The 19500-nt window shown below is 59.0% G+C and overlaps 1 protein-coding gene across 6 annotated transcripts in view; it reads left to right on the top strand.

Moving 5' to 3' along the window:
• LOC310904545 (IgGFc-binding protein-like) overlaps positions 1–19500 on the top strand; it is a 62482-nt gene that overhangs the window by 7583 nt on the left and 35399 nt on the right. For 4 of the 6 annotated variants that reach the window (XM_083849459.1, XM_083849461.1, XM_083849457.1 and 1 more), the window contains 35 exons: positions 148–434; positions 960–1231; positions 1507–1590; positions 2062–2154; positions 2559–2800; positions 2895–3178; positions 3288–3565; positions 3811–4406; positions 4622–5186; positions 5347–5546; positions 5648–6028; positions 6367–6653; positions 7179–7450; positions 8296–8445; positions 9054–9310; positions 9414–9498; positions 9620–9688; positions 9802–10043; positions 10138–10421; positions 10531–10808; positions 11054–11649; positions 11865–12429; positions 12590–12789; positions 12891–13271; positions 13610–13896; positions 14422–14693; positions 14969–15052; positions 15524–15616; positions 16021–16262; positions 16357–16640; positions 16750–17027; positions 17273–17868; positions 18084–18648; positions 18809–19008; positions 19110–19490. In XM_083849459.1, coding sequence (XP_083705585.1) covers positions 148–434; positions 960–1231; positions 1507–1590; positions 2062–2154; positions 2559–2800; positions 2895–3178; positions 3288–3565; positions 3811–4406; positions 4622–5186; positions 5347–5546; positions 5648–6028; positions 6367–6653; positions 7179–7450; positions 8296–8445; positions 9054–9310; positions 9414–9498; positions 9620–9688; positions 9802–10043; positions 10138–10421; positions 10531–10808; positions 11054–11649; positions 11865–12429; positions 12590–12789; positions 12891–13271; positions 13610–13896; positions 14422–14693; positions 14969–15052; positions 15524–15616; positions 16021–16262; positions 16357–16640; positions 16750–17027; positions 17273–17868; positions 18084–18648; positions 18809–19008; positions 19110–19490 — 10230 coding nt within the window. The remainder of the gene's footprint in view (positions 1–147; positions 435–959; positions 1232–1506; positions 1591–2061; positions 2155–2558; positions 2801–2894; positions 3179–3287; positions 3566–3810; positions 4407–4621; positions 5187–5346; positions 5547–5647; positions 6029–6366; positions 6654–7178; positions 7451–8295; positions 8446–9053; positions 9311–9413; positions 9499–9619; positions 9689–9801; positions 10044–10137; positions 10422–10530; positions 10809–11053; positions 11650–11864; positions 12430–12589; positions 12790–12890; positions 13272–13609; positions 13897–14421; positions 14694–14968; positions 15053–15523; positions 15617–16020; positions 16263–16356; positions 16641–16749; positions 17028–17272; positions 17869–18083; positions 18649–18808; positions 19009–19109; positions 19491–19500) is intronic. The other 2 variants (XM_083849458.1, XM_083849460.1) reach the window with 2 other exon arrangements.

Below are 19500 nucleotides of genomic sequence, written 5' to 3'. Positions count from 1 at the left end.
CTGTGTGCTGTCCGTGGGGTAGCTGCTGTTCTCGTAGGGCTGGGCGCGGTTTCTCATGCCATCAGCGCTTGTGACTCGGTGGGCCCTGGCACCACCAGCGGAGGGCCCGTCTTTATGCTTGTGTCTCCCGCTCTCCTCCCTGTTCAGATCAACGGTGCTCTGGCCTCCCTGCCTGCTTCTCCAGCCCCAGGTGTGAACGTTTCCCTGAGTGGCTCCTACGTGCAAGTCTCTACCAAGCTGGGCCTGCAGGTGCAGTTCAACGGGGACCATGAGCTCCTTGTGAGGGTGTCCGAGAAGCACTGGGGCAAGCTGTGTGGGCTGTGTGGAACATACACCGGGAGACAAGAGGACGACTTCACACGACCCGATGGCGTCGTCGTGCCTCACATCAATGACTTTGGAGACAGCTGGAGGGTGCCGGATGACGAGTGGCCGTGAGTCCTTGTTGTGTCGCGTAGATGACGAGCAAAGGGGAGCATGAGAGAGGGGAGCTGTGAGCGGCCCGAGGAGGGAGGGTTGGTAGCGGCAGGCAAGGGGCGGGGGGCAGGAGGCAGTTGCGGGAAAGCGCGAGGGAGCGCATGGAGGCTCCACAGCAGCAGGCCCGTGGCCCTTGTGTCTCACCTCTGTGCTGCATCCACCCGTGGGATGTGCTGTCTGCAGCTGGATTCCAGACATGTGGCTGTTCCCCTTTGTCCTCAAGGCTGGCTTGCTAGTGGCAGTGCCCGGGCCACACCACACGGTCAGGGTGCGTGGTGCTGTCTCCCCGTAGGCGCTGTGCCCTGGGGCCCTCGGTGACCTCCATGCCGGGCCCTGTGTCCCACTCCACACACCGCATCTCGCTGCTCCTGACCTTGGAGAGGGTGGGCCAGGGCATGAGCATGGTGCTATTGCCAAGCTGGTGTGGTCACAGGTTCCTCAGCCATCTGCTTCTGTGTCTCTGATGTCTGTCTGCTTTGCAGGTGTGAGACAACCCCTGAACCATCTCCGCCCTGCTCCCCCTCTGCGGAGGAGGCAGCTAACAAGGAGTGTGCAATCCTCACGCAACCCAGTGGCCCGTTCCAGCCATGCCACGCAGTTCTGCCACCCGAGACGTACTTTGAGAGCTGTGTCTATGACCATTGTGCCACGGGTGGCAGCACGGAGCAGCTCTGCAATGCCCTGGGTGCCTATGCTGCAGCCTGTGCTGAGGCAGGTGTTGCTCTGGGAGACTGGAGTGATGGCACTGTCTGTGGTGAGTGTCCCGTTGATCTCGTTTGGGGTGCGGGTTCAAGGAATAGGGCAGCACGGGTTGCTCTGTGTATCACCAGATGTTGTTGGGACAGTATACTGGTCATGCTGGGATGCATCTAACTTTGTTTAGCGAGACTCCTTGTGACAGGGATACTGTGGCATTCTTGACCTTCACTCCTTTTGCCATGGTATTTCGTTGTCTGGGAAGGGTGGAATAACTGCATGGAAGAAATCACCATTATGAAACACAGCTTCTATACCTCTTTCTCATTGTAGGTCCAACAGTTCCTCCAACCTCGACCCCCTTGCCAGGTACCACAACGCAGCCTCCCCACACAACATCACCTGGGACAAGCACAGGTATGTTTAATTCTTGTCCATGTTTTTTTACTGGCTGTGGGAAGCGCTGGGCTGAAGTACCTTCACTTGGTTGGCCTCCTCACCTGGCCATGAGCATACCAGGGATGTAGGTGTGCCGTGTGGGACACTGGGCAAACACGGTAGCCATCACCAGCAAGACCCACATGGTGCTCAGGTTCTGTCCTGTCCCATGCCCACCTTCTGCTCGTGGCAACTGTTCAGGTCCTTTCCTTTAAAGCCCCCGTTTGAAGGACAGAGGGGCTGTAGGGAAGGGGCTATGCTTCTCCTTTTATCACCCAGCTACGCTGGTGGCACAGCCTGGGAGTAGTGTGCCTCTTTTTGAGGAGTGATCCCTGTGTGCTTTCTTCCCTGGGCTTCTCTTGTCATGGCGTTGGGGTGTTTGGGCAGGGTGGACCAGCTGCCTGGAACAAAATTCCCATGTTGACACAGACCTCTTCTGCCTATCCGTAGGCCCGCTGCCTCCAACAGCCTCGACTCCGTTGCCAGACAGCACAACACAGCCTACACACACACTGCCACCAACCACACCTGGGCCAAGCTCAGGTATCGGAGCCTTCCACCCCCTTTTTTGCAGTTGTTATTAGCTGCTTCAGTTGTCTTCACTACTGTTAGAGGACAAACGGAGCATTTGCGTTGGAGGGGCTGTTACTTTCTTTGTGCCACTCAATTGCTGTGGTAACAGACATTGACTACTTGGACCCTTTCTAAGCTGTTACGGTGGGATCACTGCTCTGGGCACCAGTGCCTGAAGCATTGAGGGGTATAAGTGATATGGAGTGGCACTGTAACAAAAAGTCCAGTGTTGACACAGATTTCCACTAGCTCTGTCTCCCGGAGAACAGCATAGACGAGTTAAGGGGCTGCAGCGTTCTGGGCAGGGTGGGCTGTGGAGAGGAGGTGGCAGGAGGTGCATCACTGAACGTTTCCTCTGGTCCTTCCTCTGTCAGGGACCTGTGTGGTGGAAGGAGACCCTCACTACCACACGTTTGACAACCAAATACACCACTTCATGGGCACCTGCACCTACACCCTGTCCAAGCTGTGTGAGAGCAACAGCTCGCTGCCCTACTTCAACGTGGAAGCGGCCAATGAGAACAGGGGAGGCAACACTCGCGTGTCCTACGTCCAGTACGTGGACGTCGATGTGTATGGCCAGCGCATAAGGCTGGGGAAGGGCGGCGTGGTGACGGTAAGCGCAGGGGGGAGCAACGTCGGGGCTGTGTCAGGACAGAGAACGTTGCAAACGGGTTGCTCCAACTCTCTCTTGGTTTCTGTCCTTGCAGGTCAACGGAGTGGCAGAGGTGCTGCCCTGCACCCCATCGGCAGGCGTGCAGGTCTCATCCAGCGGGTTCTACACTGTGGTCGCGACAGACTTTGGCTTGAGAGTGAAGTTTGATGGGAACCATCTGGTGGAGGTGACGCTTCCGAGCACCTTTGGGCAGAAGGTTTGTGGCATGTGTGGGAACTACAACGGGATGGCAGCAGACGATTTCCTGAACCCGGACGGGGTGCTGGAGCCAGACTCCACCAGCCTGGGTAACAGCTGGCAGGTGTCCAACGACAGCAGGTGCGTGTGGCCCCCGCGTAGGCCTGGGGACGCGTCGGGCAAGGGGAGGGGGAGGCACCAGGAGAAGCCCACAGATAACCCCGGGGCCCTTCTCCCTGCCTTTCCACAGCTGCTCAGCCGGACAGCCCGCCCCGCCAGCCTGTAGTGAGGCCGACAAGCAAGTCATTGCCAGCAGCCGCTTCTGCGGACTCCTCACTGACAGCAGCAGCCCGTTTCAGGTGTGCCACGCTGTGCTGAGTCCCAGCGGTTACTTCGACACCTGCCTTTACGACCTGTGTGAGCTGGGGCTGGATGGCGAGGCCCTGTGCAACAGCTTGCAGGCCTATGCGGATGCCTGCCAGGCGCTTGGTGTCAAGCTCCCTGCGTGGAGGAACGCAACATTCTGCCGTAAGTCAGAAGCAGGGAAGCACCCCGTTTCCCTGGGCCGGCTAGCCACCGTGGCAGGGAGCACCCTTTGTCTGTCAGATCCCCCTAGTAGTCCTTTCCCTGCAGAAGGCATCACGTGGGAGCAGCTGGTGGGAGCGGGGTGATGATGACAGTTGCCAAAACATGTGGTGGAGCCTGGCTACTTTGAGGGCATTCTGAGTGTAGGGTTACCGATGGTTTCACTGCTACTCCTTTTGCCTTGGCAGCCATCACCTGTCCAGCCAACAGTCACTACGAGCCCTGTGCTGCAGCCTGCCCTGCGACCTGTGTTGACCCATTAGCACCCTATAAGTGCAGCCTGCCGTGCGTGGAGGGTTGTGTGTGCGACAGCGGGTACCTGCTCTACAACGACCGATGTGTGCCCAGCCAGCAGTGCGGGTGCTGGCACAATGGGCAGCACTACCCGGTGGGCTCGGAGTTCTGGACGGACAACACCTGCTCCACAAAGTGCATGTGTCCCGCACGGGGAGGCAAAGTCCAGTGCTCCAGCGCCTCATGCCCTGCGGGCCAGTACTGTGGTGTGCAGAATGGGAAACCCGAGTGCCTCGAACACTCCTACGGCATCTGCCACGTCCACGGTGACCCTCACTACGTTACCTTTGACAAGGTGACGCACGACTTCATGGGGAACTGCACCTACACGCTGGCCAAAGTGTGCTCCAACAGCTCCGTGCCCTACTTCAATGTTGAGGCAAAGAACGAGCATCGTGGCAACCCCCACGTGTCCTACGTGCGCGAAGTCCTGGTCGAGGTGTACGGAGAGCGCATTGCAATAGTCAAGCAGGAGAGGAGCCAAGTGCTGGTAAGGAGCTGGGCTGGCACAAGCACGGTGGGTCTGCAAGGCAGGGCTGGCTTTTCTTGGTAGGTTCTTGCATGTACTAGGGAAGAGGGGTCCGCAGAGTGCAGCAGACATATGGCCGGGCAAGCTGCAGGGGTGTCTGTGCGAGTGGGGCTCGTGGTCCCGTGGGGCTGAGTGCCCCAGAGAGACCACGGTCCATTGCGGTGCGTCTGCCCTAGGTGAACGATGTGCGCCGGACCTTGCCGGTGAGTGCAGCAGGAGGTGCCATCAGAGTGAGCACAAGCGGCCGCTACATCGTCCTGGAGACGGACTTCAACCTCAGAGTGTCCTACGACGCCGACCACTCGGTGGAGGTGAGGGTGCCCACCACCTACTCCAACCTGACCTGCGGCATGTGCGGGAACTTCAACAGCCGGCGAGAGGACGATTACATGATGCCCGACGGGCAGCAAGCCGCAGACTCCAATGCGCTGGGGGAGAGCTGGAAGGTGCCGGACGGTGACCCGTCTTGCGGTGTGCCCGTCCCCCCGGAACCCTGCAGTGCAGAAGAGGAGAAGCTCTACCAATCGGAGCAGTTCTGTGGCATACTGACTGCCGGACCAGGCTCTTTTGAGAGCTGCCATGCCGTGATCAACCCCCAGAGCTACTTTGAGACCTGCTCCTATGACCTTTGTGCCCTGAGTGGCAGCCAGGAGGTCCTGTGTGGTGCCCTGGAGGCCTATGCTGATGCGTGCCAGGCAGCCGGCGTGACTCTTCTCCCCTGGAGGAATGCCACCTTCTGCCGTGAGTACCTGCCTTGGATTTGCAGAGGAAAGCGGGCCTCTCCCTGTGCCCAGTTCCTCTGGCAAAGCACCGATCAACGATTCGTTGGTCTTCCCCTTCCCAGAAGGTAGCCCCTTACTGGCGGGCTTTGCAGGTCCTAACTGTCCCCTTCCCGTTGCAGCCCTGCGGTGCCCTGCCAACAGCTACTATGACCCTTGCATGACTGGCTGTCCTGCCACCTGCGTTGACCGACAAGCCCCGCAGAACTGCTCCAAGCCCTGCATGGAGGGCTGCGCGTGCACCTCTGGCTTCCTCCTCAGCGGAGACACCTGCGTGCCCGAGGCCAACTGTGGCTGCCTCTTTGAGGGCAACTACTACAGCGTGAGTGAAAACCCTGTTGTGGCTCGCTCCCCTCCCGAGGCACTGCTTTGCCTCTACTTCCCTGCCTGACGTGATGGGGCTCCGGGTTTCTCTGCCTGCAGGAAGGAGAGCACTTTGTGAACGAGAACTGCACGAGACAGTGCCGATGTGAAGCCAACGGCCAGATGGTTTGCTCTGTGTTGTCCTGTGGTGAGGAGGAGGTCTGCAAGATCCAGGACGGCCAGCGGGGCTGTTACCCGGCCAGCACAGCTCTCTGCCACATCTACGGCGACCCGCATTACAGCACCTTCGATGGGAAGCTTCACCACTTCCAGGGCTCCTGCAACTACACAGTGGTGACGGCCTGTGACAACTCCTCCCTCGGCTTCAGCGTCACCACGCGCAACGAACATCGGGGCAGCAAGAGCTGGACGGCTCTGAACTCGGTGGCACTGTCCGTGGAAGGCCTCCACATTGCACTGCGCAAGAACAAGGAAGTCTACGTAAGCGCCCCTCACTTTTAGGCCTGGGAACACAGATATCCAAAGTACCATTAGTAGCACGGTTCCCCCAGAAGAGCTTGATGTTGCCTGAACCTGCTGGCGTGCTCACACGAGAGCACAGCGAGTCTCTGAGTGGGGCAGATAGGACTGCTGGCGCAGCAACAGAGTTTCTGCCTGCTGTCCCGAGCTTTCTGTGTGCTGTCCGTGGGGTAGCTGCTGTTCTCGTAGGGCTGGGCGCGGTTTCTCATGCCATCAGCGCTTGTGACTCGGTGGGCCCTGGCACCACCAGCGGAGGGCCCGTCTTTATGCTTGTGTCTCCCGCTCTCCTCCCTGTTCAGATCAACGGTGCTCTGGCCTCCCTGCCTGCTTCTCCAGCCCCAGGTGTGAACGTTTCCCTGAGTGGCTCCTACGTGCAAGTCTCTACCAAGCTGGGCCTGCAGGTGCAGTTCAACGGGGACCATGAGCTCCTTGTGAGGGTGTCCGAGAAGCACTGGGGCAAGCTGTGTGGGCTGTGTGGAACATACACCGGGAGACAAGAGGACGACTTCACACGACCCGATGGCGTCGTCGTGCCTCACATCAATGACTTTGGAGACAGCTGGAGGGTGCCGGATGACGAGTGGCCGTGAGTCCTTGTTGTGTCGCGTAGATGACGAGCAAAGGGGAGCATGAGAGAGGGGAGCTGTGAGCGGCCCGAGGAGGGAGGGTTGGTAGCGGCAGGCAAGGGGCGGGGGGCAGGAGGCAGTTGCGGGAAAGCGCGAGGGAGCGCATGGAGGCTCCACAGCAGCAGGCCCGTGGCCCTTGTGTCTCACCTCTGTGCTGCATCCACCCGTGGGATGTGCTGTCTGCAGCTGGATTCCAGACATGTGGCTGTTCCCCTTTGTCCTCAAGGCTGGCTTGCTAGTGGCAGTGCCCGGGCCACACCACACGGTCAGGGTGCGTGGTGCTGTCTCCCCGTAGGCGCTGTGCCCTGGGGCCCTCGGTGACCTCCATGCCGGGCCCTGTGTCCCACTCCACACACCGCATCTCGCTGCTCCTGACCTTGGAGAGGGTGGGCCAGGGCATGAGCATGGTGCTATTGCCAAGCTGGTGTGGTCACAGGTTCCTCAGCCATCTGCTTCTGTGTCTCTGATGTCTGTCTGCTTTGCAGGTGTGAGACAACCCCTGAACCATCTCCGCCCTGCTCCCCCTCTGCGGAGGAGGCAGCTAACAAGGAGTGTGCAATCCTCACGCAACCCAGTGGCCCGTTCCAGCCATGCCACGCAGTTCTGCCACCCGAGACGTACTTTGAGAGCTGTGTCTATGACCATTGTGCCACGGGTGGCAGCACGGAGCAGCTCTGCAATGCCCTGGGTGCCTATGCTGCAGCCTGTGCTGAGGCAGGTGTTGCTCTGGGAGACTGGAGTGATGGCACTGTCTGTGGTGAGTGTCCCATTTGGGTGTGTTTTCATGACTGAGCTGTGACGATCTCCCGCACAGATTCTGTGGGAACGAAAAGTCAGAGATAATGGGTGTTCTTTTCTTTTACATTCCTTGTCCTTAAGTCCTGCGGCTAAGGTTTAAGATCCTGGACCCTCTCATTGCCACAGGAAATCTGCTGGGTGTGCACAATACTTTCCAGACTTGCAGTCCGGGAAGGCTTGTCTTCTCTTCCAGAGGTGTCCTACCCATAATGTTCTTGTGTTCTTGACAGCATTGCTCGTCCTTAGTACGGAAGTGGCCTGTCCAGGGTGTAGTGTCATCAGCGTTTTGGCATTAGAAAGGCAGACGTTGCTTGAGAGATGTTGGGAGATGGCATCCCACTGCCCATCAAAGATGACTAAGACCTTACTGATGACTGTCCCTCTCTTACTTGAAGTGCTGCTTCACAGATGAGTCAGAATGGCCCTGAAGTTGTAGGAAATCATTGATAGTATCCAGCCCAAGACAGAGCCCCTGACCTTCTGGGAGGCATAGCAAGGTACCACCTGTAGAGGTGGAGAGAAGAAGGGGGAACCCAGAGAAGGGAGAGAGGAAGAAGTCTTCACCAATGAACACCGGGGAATGCCCGGGATGGGGACAATGTCTTGGGAGCAGCCTTGCTCCTCAGCCTGTCTGTCCTCGGGTTGCTCTCTACTACACCAGGATGCTGCCTACTTGCACTTGGGTGGCCATCCTCACCTGGCCATGAGCACGCCAGGGGTGTAGGTGTGCCCTGCAGGACACTGGGAAAAGGTGGCCCCACCCTTACTTTAGAAACTCTGCTTTCCTTTCTGCACCGTATCCAGCTCCCCCAACAGCCTGCAATTTCTCCTGCACATTTGACGTCGACTTCTGTGAGTGGGTCCAGGAGGAGTCCAGCAGCATCGACTGGATAAGACACAAGGGGCCAACACCATCGCCAGATACCGGCCCTTCCTTCGACCACACGACAGGAGGTAGGAGCAGCAGCCAGCTTGTGGCGGTCATTCAGGCCGAGGGGTGTCCTTAGGAAGATGGCAACAAACGTTTTCCAACAGCAAATACAGGCCGAATGTATCCTGGGTTTGATCCAGAGCCGTTTGTAGCAGTCTCCCCCAGGGCCAGAGCCTTCCTTTAGGAAGCTTTTCAGGCGTGGAATCAGTCTGTGGTACTGCCAGGACAGGCAAGGTTCTGTCGTGCAAGGGGAAAAGTAATGCAAAGCTTGATGGCAGACTGTCTTGGGGGAACAGGAACGGGTCTCTTCTAGGAGACACTGGCTTCTCCAGAAGCCAACGATGAGTGGGCCCCAAAGCTGCAGAGCCATGCTAGGGTGATGGCGGTGCTTCGGAGGTGATGCCATTGCCCTGCTCAAACCATAGAGCTGGCATGTCCTCTGGGAGCACGGTTTGTAGGTAGACTTGGGGCTGGGCGGTTGTGGCTAGTGAAGGAGCTCTCTTTGCTCTTCCCTCCTTTTGCCTGCCTTGAACTGCAGCAGGAGGTGCTCCCACGACTGTGCCTGGGTTGTCCCTGGGTGCTTTGTCTAGATTTGATGGTGTGCGACAGTGTGGCTGGCACTTTGTTTCAGACGGCTACTACATCTACCTGCATGGGAGCGACTATTACAAGTACTTGGTGTCTCAGCTGGTCAGTCCGGTGTGCAATTCAACGGGACCGCACTGCTTCCGCTTCTGGTACCACATGTACGGGGTGGCTGAAGAAATGGCCCTGCGGGTGTCCGTGACGAAGGACAAAGAACAAGTGCTGGTTTGGGAAAGAACTGGGAACCACGGGGACAGATGGCACTTGGGAGAGGTCACGGTGCACAGCACAGGAAACATGCAGGTAAGGGCAGAGGCTCTAACTGCCATCTGAGACAGAGTGTGCTTTGAAATGGCACACAATGTTTGTGGCTGGAGCTAATGCTGGAAACCATCCCTTCCCTTAGATTGTCCTCGAGGGACAATGGGGGGAAGATTTCCGCAGCGATGTGGCACTGGATGACCTGTCCATTGAAAAAGGATACTGCCCAGGTACCTCATCACCCAGCTTGGGAAAGGGCAGCTTGCTTGTCGGGGCAGTCAATGTAGTTTCTGCCGTGAAGAGGATCTGGTCAAGGGGATTGATTTGCATGTGCCATTGTGTCTCTCGTAGGCGATTTGACTACAACGCCTGTCCCCAGCACATCAGCGCCTGGGACACCAACACCCTCGCCAGGCTCAGGTGAGTGGAGCAGACGAGTCATGGGGCTGCAGCGCTCTGGGCAGGGTGGGCTGTGGAGAGGAGGTGGCAGGAGGTGCATCACTGAACGTTTCCTCTGGTCCTTCCTCTGCCAGGGACCTGTGTGGTGGAAGGAGACCCTCACTACCACACGTTTGACAACCAAATACACCACTTCATGGGCACCTGCACCTACACCCTGTCCAAGCTGTGTGAGAGCAACAGCTCGCTGCCCTACTTCAACGTGGAAGCGGCCAATGAGCACAGGGGAGGCAACACTCGCGTGTCCTACGTCCAGTACGTGGACGTCGATGTGTATGGCCAGCGCATAAGGCTGGGGAAGGGCGGCGTGGTGACGGTAAGCGCAGGGGGGAGCAACGTCGGGGCTGTGTCAGGACAGAGAACGTTGCAAACGGGTTGCTCCAACTCTCTCTTGGTTTCTGTCCTTGCAGGTCAACGGAGTGGCAGAGGTGCTGCCCTGCACCCCATCGGCAGGCGTGCAGGTCTCATCCAGCGGGTTCTACACTGTGGTCGCGACAGACTTTGGCTTGAGAGTGAAGTTTGATGGGAACCATCTGGTGGAGGTGACGCTTCCGAGCACCTTTGGGCAGAAGGTTTGTGGCATGTGTGGGAACTACAACGGGATGGCAGCAGACGATTTCCTGAACCCGGACGGGGTGCTGGAGCCAGACTCCACCAGCCTGGGTAACAGCTGGCAGGTGTCCAACGACAGCAGGTGCGTGTGGCCCCCGCGTAGGCCTGGGGACGCGTCGGGCAAGGGGAGGGGGAGGCACCAGGAGAAGCCCACAGATAACCCCGGGGCCCTTCTCCCTGCCTTTCCACAGCTGCTCAGCCGGACAGCCCGCCCCGCCAGCCTGTAGTGAGGCCGACAAGCAAGTCATTGCCAGCAGCCGCTTCTGCGGACTCCTCACTGACAGCAGCAGCCCGTTTCAGGTGTGCCACGCTGTGCTGAGTCCCAGCGGTTACTTCGACACCTGCCTTTACGACCTGTGTGAGCTGGGGCTGGATGGCGAGGCCCTGTGCAACAGCTTGCAGGCCTATGCGGATGCCTGCCAGGCGCTTGGTGTCAAGCTCCCTGCGTGGAGGAACGCAACATTCTGCCGTAAGTCAGAAGCAGGGAAGCACCCCGTTTCCCTGGGCCGGCTAGCCACCGTGGCAGGGAGCACCCTTTGTCTGTCAGATCCCCCTAGTGGTCCTTTCCCTGCAGAAGGCATCACGTGGGAGCAGCTGGTGGGAGCGGGGTGATGATGACAGTTGCCAAAACATGTGGTGGAGCCTGGCTACTTTGAGGGCATTCTGAGTGTAGGGTTACCGATGGTTTCACTGCTACTCCTTTTGCCTTGGCAGCCATCACCTGTCCAGCCAACAGTCACTACGAGCCCTGTGCTGCAGCCTGCCCTGCGACCTGTGTTGACCCTATGGCTCCCGTCACCTGCAGCCTGCCGTGCGTGGAGGGTTGTGTGTGCGACAGCGGGTACCTGCTCTACAACGACCGATGTGTGCCCAGCCAGCAGTGCGGGTGCTGGCACAATGGGCAGCACTACCCGGTGGGCTCGGAGTTCTGGACGGACAACACCTGCTCCACAAAGTGCACGTGTCCCGCACGGGGAGGCAAAGTCCAGTGCTCCAGCGCCTCATGCCCTGCGGGCCAGTACTGTGGTGTGCAGAATGGGAAACCCGAGTGCCTCGAACACTCCTACGGCATCTGCCACGTCCACGGTGACCCTCACTATGTTACCTTTGACAAGGTGACGCACGACTTCATGGGGAACTGCACCTACACGCTGGCCAAAGTGTGCTCCAACAGCTCCGTGCCCTACTTCAATGTTGAGGCAAAGAACGAGCATCGTGGCAACCCCCACGTGTCCTACGTGCGCGAAGTCCTGGTCGAGGTGTACGGAGAGCGCATTGCAATAGTCAAGCAGGAGAGGAGCCAAGTGCTGGTAAGGAGCTGGGCTGGCACAAGCACGGTGGGTCTGCAAGGCAGGGCTGGCTTTTCTTGGTAGGTTCTTGCATGTACTAGGGAAGAGGGGTCCGCAGAGTGCAGCAGACATATGGCCGGGCAAGCTGCAGGGGTGTCTGTGCGAGTGGGGCTCGTGGTCCCGTGGGGCTGAGTGCCCCAGAGAGACCACGGTCCATTGCGGTGCGTCTGCCCTAGGTGAACGATGTGCGCCGGACCTTGCCGGTGAGTGCAGCAGGAGGTGCCATCAGAGTGAGCACAAGCGGCCGCTACATCGTCCTGGAGACGGACTTCAACCTCAGAGTGTCCTACGACGCCGACCACTCGGTGGAGGTGAGGGTGCCCACCACCTACTCCAACCTGACCTGCGGCATGTGCGGGAACTTCAACAGCCGGCGAGAGGACGATTACATGATGCCCGACGGGCAGCAAGCCGCAGACTCCAATGCGCTGGGGGAGAGCTGGAAGGTGCCGGACGGTGACCCGTCTTGCGGTGTGCCCGTCCCCCCGGAACCCTGCAGTGCAGAAGAGGAGAAGCTCTACCAATCGGAGCAGTTCTGTGGCATACTGACTGCCGGACCAGGCTCTTTTGAGAGCTGCCATGCCGTGATCAACCCCCAGAGCTACTTTGAGACCTGCTCCTATGACCTTTGTGCCCTGAGTGGCAGCCAGGAGGTCCTGTGTGGTGCCCTGGAGGCCTATGCTGATGCGTGCCAGGCAGCCGGCGTGACTCTTCTCCCCTGGAGGAATGCCACCTTCTGCCGTGAGTACCTGCCTTGGATTTGTAGAGGAAAGCGGGCCTCTCCCTGTGCCCAGTTCCTCTGGCAAAGCACCGATCAACGATTCGTTGGTCTTCCCCTTCCCAGAAGGTAGCCCCTTACTGGCGGGCTTTGCAGGTCCTAACTGTCCCCTTCCCGTTGCAGCCCTGCGGTGCCCTGCCAACAGCTACTATGACCCTTGCATGACTGGCTGTCCTGCCACCTGCGTTGACCGACAAGCCCCGCAGAACTGCTCCAAGCCCTGCATGGAGGGCTGCGCGTGCACCTCTGGCTTCCTCCTCAGCGGAGACACCTGCGTGCCCGAGGCCAACTGTGGCTGCCTCTTTGAGGGCAACTACTACAGCGTGAGTGAAAACCCTGTTGTGGCTCGCTCCCCTCCCGAGGCACTGCTTTGCCTCTACTTCCCTGCCTGACGTGATGGGGCTCCGGGTTTCTCTGCCTGCAGGAAGGAGAGCACTTTGTGAACGAGAACTGCACGAGACAGTGCCGATGTGAAGCCAACGGCCAGATGGTTTGCTCTGTGTTGTCCTGTGGTGAGGAGGAGGTCTGCAAGATCCAGGACGGCCAGCGGGGCTGTTACCCGGCCAGCACAGCTCTCTGCCACATCTACGGCGACCCGCATTACAGCACCTTCGATGGGAAGCTTCACCACTTCCAGGGCTCCTGCAACTACACAGTGGTGACGGCCTGTGACAACTCCTCCCTCGGCTTCAGCGTCACCACGCGCAACGAACATCGGGGCAGCAAGAGCTGGACGGCTCTGAACTCGGTGGCACTGTCCGTGGAAGGCCTCCACATTGCACTGCGCAAGAACAAGGAAGTCTACGTAAGCGCCCCTCACTTTTAGGCCTGGGAACACAGATATCCAAAGTACCATTAGTAGCACGGTTCCCCCAGAAGAGCTTGATGTTGCCTGAACCTGCTGGCGTGCTCACACGAGAGCACAGCGAGTCTCTGAGTGGGGCAGATAGGACTGCTGGCGCAGCAACAGAGTTTCTGCCTGCTGTCCCGAGCTTTCTGTGTGCTGTCCGTGGGGTAGCTGCTGTTCTCGTAGGGCTGGGCGCGGTTTCTCATGCCATCAGCGCTTGTGACTCGGTGGGCCCTGGCACCACCAGCGGAGGGCCCGTCTTTATGCTTGTGTCTCCCGCTCTCCTCCCTGTTCAGATCAACGGTGCTCTGGCCTCCCTGCCTGCTTCTCCAGCCCCAGGTGTGAACGTTTCCCTGAGTGGCTCCTACGTGCAAGTCTCTACCAAGCTGGGCCTGCAGGTGCAGTTCAACGGGGACCATGAGCTCCTTGTGAGGGTGTCCGAGAAGCACTGGGGCAAGCTGTGTGGGCTGTGTGGAACATACACCGGGAGACAAGAGGACGACTTCACACGACCCGATGGCGTCGTCGTGCCTCACATCAATGACTTTGGAGACAGCTGGAGGGTGCCGGATGACGAGTGGCCGTGAGTCCTTGTTGTGTCGCGTAGATGACGAGCAAAGGGGAGCATGAGAGAGGGGAGCTGTGAGCGGCCCGAGGAGGGAGGGTTGGTAGCGGCAGGCAAGGGGCGGGGGGCAGGAGGCAGTTGCGGGAAAGCGCGAGGGAGCGCATGGAGGCTCCACAGCAGCAGGCCCGTGGCCCTTGTGTCTCACCTCTGTGCTGCATCCACCCGTGGGATGTGCTGTCTGCAGCTGGATTCCAGACATGTGGCTGTTCCCCTTTGTCCTCAAGGCTGGCTTGCTAGTGGCAGTGCCCGGGCCACACCACACGGTCAGGGTGCGTGGTGCTGTCTCCCCGTAGGCGCTGTGCCCTGGGGCCCTCGGTGACCTCCATGCCGGGCCCTGTGTCCCACTCCACACACCGCATCTCGCTGCTCCTGACCTTGGAGAGGGTGGGCCAGGGCATGAGCATGGTGCTATTGCCAAGCTGGTGTGGTCACAGGTTCCTCAGCCATCTGCTTCTGTGTCTCTGATGTCTGTCTGCTTTGCAGGTGTGAGACAACCCCTGAACCATCTCCGCCCTGCTCCCCCTCTGCGGAGGAGGCAGCTAACAAGGAGTGTGCAATCCTCACGCAACCCAGTGGCCCGTTCCAGCCATGCCACGCAGTTCTGCCACCCGAGACGTACTTTGAGAGCTGTGTCTATGACCATTGTGCCACGGGTGGCAGCACGGAGCAGCTCTGCAATGCCCTGGGTGCCTATGCTGCAGCCTGTGCTGAGGCAGGTGTTGCTCTGGGAGACTGGAGTGATGGCACTGTCTGTGGTGAGTGTCCCGTTGATCTCGTTTGGGGTGCGGGTTCAAGGAATAGGGCGGCACGGGTTGCTCTGTGTATCACCAGATGTTGTTGGGACAGTATACTGGTCATGCTGGGATGCATCTAACTTTGTTTAGCGAGACTCCTTGTGACAGGGATACTGTGGCATTCTTGACCTTCACTCCTTTTGCCATGGTATTTCGTTGTCTGGGAAGGGTGGAATAACTGCATGGAAGAAATCACCATTATGAAACACAGCTTCTATACCTCTTTCTCATTGTAGGTCCAACAGTTCCTCCAACCTCGACCCCCTTGCCAGGTACCACAACGCAGCCTCCCCACACAACATCACCTGGGACAAGCACAGGTATGTTTAATTCTTGTCCATGTTTTTTTACTGGCTGTGGTAAGCGCTGGGCTGAAGTACCTTCACTTGGTTGGCCTCCTCACCTGGCCATGAGCATACCAGGGATGTAGGTGTGCCGTGTGGGACACTGGGCAAACACGGTAGCCATCACCAGCAAGACCCACATGGTGCTCAGGTTCTGTCCTGTCCCATGCCCACCTTCTGCTCGTGGCAACTGTTCAGGTCCTTTCCTTTAAAGCCCCCGTTTGAAGGACAGAGGGGCTGTAGGGAAGGGGCTATGCTTCTCCTTTTATCACCCAGCTACGCTGGTGGCACAGCCTGGGAGTAGTGTGCCTCTTTTTGAGGAGTGATCCCTGTGTGCTTTCTTCCCTGGGCTTCTCTTGTCATGGCGTTGGGGTGTTTGGGCAGGGTGGACCAGCTGCCTGGAACAAAATTCCCATGTTGACACAGACCTCTTCTGCCTATCCGTAGGCCCGCTGCCTCCAACAGCCTCGACTCCGTTGCCAGACAGCACAACACAGCCTACACACACACTGCCACCAACCACACCTGGGCCAAGCTCAGGTATCGGAGCCTTCCACCCCCTTTTTTGCAGTTGTTATTAGCTGCTTCAGTTGTCTTCACTACTGTTAGAGGACAAACGGAGCATTTGCGTTGGAGGGGCTGTTACTTTCTTTGTGCCACTCAATTGCTGTGGTAACAGACATTGACTACTTGGACCCTTTCTAAGCTGTTACGGTGGGATCACTGCTCTGGGCACCAGTGCCTGAAGCATTGAGGGGTATAAGTGATATGGAGTGGCACTGTAACAAAAAGTCCAGTGTTGACACAGATTTCCACTAGCTCTGTCTCCCGGAGAACAGCATAGACGAGTTAAGGGGCTGCAGCGTTCTGGGCAGGGTGGGCTGTGGAGAGGAGGTGGCAGGAGGTGCATCACTGAACGTTTCCTCTGGTCCTTCCTCTGTCAGGGACCTGTGTGGTGGAAGGAGACCCTCACTACCACACGTTTGACAACCAAATACACCACTTCATGGGCACCTGCACCTACACCCTGTCCAAGCTGTGTGAGAGCAACAGCTCGCTGCCCTACTTCAACGTGGAAGCGGCCAATGAGCACAGGGGAGGCAACACTCGCGTGTCCTACGTCCAGTACGTGGACGTCGATGTGTATGGCCAGCGCATAAGGCTGGGGAAGGGCGGCGTGGTGACGGTAAGCGCAGGGGGGAGCAACGTCGGGGCTGTGTCAGGACAGAGAACGTTGCAAACGGGTTGCTCCAACTCTCTCTTGGTTTCTGTCCTTGCAGGTCAACGGAGTGGCAGAGGTGCTGCCCTGCACCCCATCGGCAGGCGTGCAGGTCTCGTCCAGCGGGTTCTACACTGTGGTCGCGACAGACTTTGGCTTGAGAGTGAAGTTTGATGGGAACCATCTGGTGGAGGTGACGCTTCCGAGCACCTTTGGGCAGAAGGTTTGTGGCATGTGTGGGAACTACAACGGGATGGCAGCAGACGATTTCCTGAACCCGGACGGGGTGCTGGAGCCAGACTCCACCAGCCTGGGTAACAGCTGGCAGGTGTCCAACGACAGCAGGTGCGTGTGGCCCCCGCGTAGGCCTGGGGACGCGTCGGGCAAGGGGAGGGGGAGGCACCAGGAGAAGCCCACAGATAACCCCGGGGCCCTTCTCCCTGCCTTTCCACAGCTGCTCAGCCGGACAGCCCGCCCCGCCAGCCTGTAGTGAGGCCGACAAGCAAGTCATTGCCAGCAGCCGCTTCTGCGGACTCCTCACTGACAGCAGCAGCCCGTTTCAGGTGTGCCACGCTGTGCTGAGTCCCAGCGGTTACTTCGACACCTGCCTTTACGACCTGTGTGAGCTGGGGCTGGATGGCGAGGCCCTGTGCAACAGCCTGCAGGCCTATGCGGATGCCTGCCAGGCGCTTGGTGTCAAGCTCCCTGCGTGGAGGAACGCAACATTCTGCCGTAAGTCAGAAGCAGGGAAGCACCCCGTTTCCCTGGGCCGGCTAGCCACCGTGGCAGGGAGCACCCTTTGTCTGTCAGATCCCCCTAGTGGTCCTTTCCCTGCAGAAGTCATCACGTGGGAGCAGCTGGTGGGAGCGGGGTGATGATGACAGTTGCCAAAACATGTGGTGGAGCCTGGCTACTTTGAGGGCATTCTGAGTGTAGGGTTACCGATGGTTTCACTGCTACTCCTTTTGCCTTGGCAGCCATCACCTGTCCAGCCAACAGTCACTACGAGCCCTGTGCTGCAGCCTGCCCTGCGACCTGTGTTGACCCATTAGCACCCTATAAGTGCAGCCTGCCGTGCGTGGAGGGTTGTGTGTGCGACAGCGGGTACCTGCTCTACAACGACCGATGTGTGCCCAGCCAGCAGTGCGGGTGCTGGCACAATGGGCAGCACTACCCGGTGGGCTCGGAGTTCTGGACGGACAACACCTGCTCCACAAAGTGCACGTGTCCCGCACGGGGAGGCAAAGTCCAGTGCTCCAGCGCCTCATGCCCTGCGGGCCAGTACTGTGGTGTGCAGAATGGGAAACCTGAGTGCCTCGAACACTCCTACGGCATCTGCCACGTCCACGGTGATCCTCACTACGTTACCTTTGACAAGGTGACGCACGACTTCATGGGGAACTGCACCTACACGCTGGCCAAAGTGTGCTCCAACAGCTCCGTGCCCTACTTCAATGTTGAGGCAAAGAACGAGCATCGTGGCAACCCCCACGTGTCCTACGTGCGCGAAGTCCTGGTCAAGGTGTACGGAGAGCGCATTGCAATAGTCAAGCAGGAGAGGAGCCAAGTGCTGGTAAGGAGCTGGGCTGGCACAAGCACGGTGGGTCTGCAAGGCAGGGCTGGCTTTTCTTGGTAGGTTCTTGCATGTACTAGGGAAGAGGGGTCCGCAGAGTGCAGCAGACATATGGCCGGGCAAGCTGCAGGGGTGTCTGTGCGAGTGGGGCTCGTGGTCCCGTGGGGCTGAGTGCCCCAGAGAGACCACGGTCCATTGCGGTGCGTCTGCCCTAGGTGAACGATGTGCGCCGGACCTTGCCGGTGAGTGCAGCAGGAGGTGCCATCAGAGTGAGCACAAGCGGCCGCTACATCGTCCTGGAGACGGACTTCAACCTCAGAGTGTCCTACGACGCCGACCACTCGGTGGAGGTGAGGGTGCCCACCACCTACTCCAACCTGACCTGCGGCATGTGCGGGAACTTCAACAGCCGGCGAGAGGACGATTACATGATGCCCGACGGGCAGCAAGCCGCAGACTCCAATGCGCTGGGGGAGAGCTGGAAGGTGCCGGACGGTGACCCGTCTTGCGGTGTGCCCGTCCCCCCGGAACCCTGCAGTGCAGAAGAGGAGAAGCTCTACCAATCGGAGCAGTTCTGTGGCATACTGACTGCCAGACCAGGCTCTTTTGAGAGCTGCCATGCCGTGATCAACCCCCAGAGCTACTTTGAGACCTGCTCCTATGACCTTTGTGCCCTGAGTGGCAGCCAGGAGGTCCTGTGTGGTGCCCTGGAGGCCTATGCTGATGCGTGCCAGGCAGCCGGCATGACTCTTCTCCCCTGGAGGAATGCCACCTTCTGCCGTGAGTACCTGCCTTGGATTTGTAGAGGAAAGCGGGCCTCTCCCTGTGCCCAGTTCCTCTGGCAAAGCACCGATCAACGATTCGTTGGTCTTCCCCTTCCCAGAAGGTAGCCCCTTACTGGCGGGCTTTGCAGGTCCTAACTGTCCCCTTCCCGTTGCAGCCCTGCGGTGCCCTGCCAACAGCTACTATGACCCTTGCATGACTGGCTGTCCTGCCACCTGCGTTGACCGACAAGCCCCGCAGAACTGCTCCAAGCCCTGCATGGAGGGCTGCGCGTGCACCTCTGGCTTCCTCCTCAGCGGAGACACCTGCGTGCCCGAGGCCAACTGTGGCTGCCTCTTTGAGGGCAACTACTACAGCGTGAGTGAAAACCCTGTTGTGGCTCGCTCCCCTCCCGAGGCACTGCTTTGCCTCTACTTCCCTGCCTGACGTGATGGGGCTCCGGGTTTCTCTGCCTGCAGGAAGGAGAGCACTTTGTGAACGAGAACTGCACGAGACAGTGCCGATGTGAAGCCAACGGCCAGATGGTTTGCTCTGTGTTGTCCTGTGGTGAGGAGGAGGTCTGCAAGATCCAGGACGGCCAGCGGGGCTGTTACCCGGCCAGCACAGCTCTCTGCCACATCTACGGCGACCCGCATTACAGCACCTTCGATGGGAAGCTTCACCACTTCCAGGGCTCCTGCAACTACACAGTGGTGACGGCCTGTGACAACTCCTCCCTCGGCTTCAGCGTCACCACGCGCAACGAACATCGGGGCAGCAAGAGCTGGACGGCTCTGAACTCGGTGGCACTGTCCGTGGAAGGCCTCCACATTGCACTGCGCAAGAACAAGGAAGTCTACGTAAGCGCCC

This window comes from Anser anser (genome assembly GCF_964211835.1).
Source record: "Anser anser genome assembly, chromosome: 9".
In the NCBI taxonomy this organism is placed as follows: domain Eukaryota; kingdom Metazoa; phylum Chordata; class Aves; order Anseriformes; family Anatidae; genus Anser; species Anser anser.
This window is presented reverse-complemented; position numbering and strand designations above follow the sequence as displayed.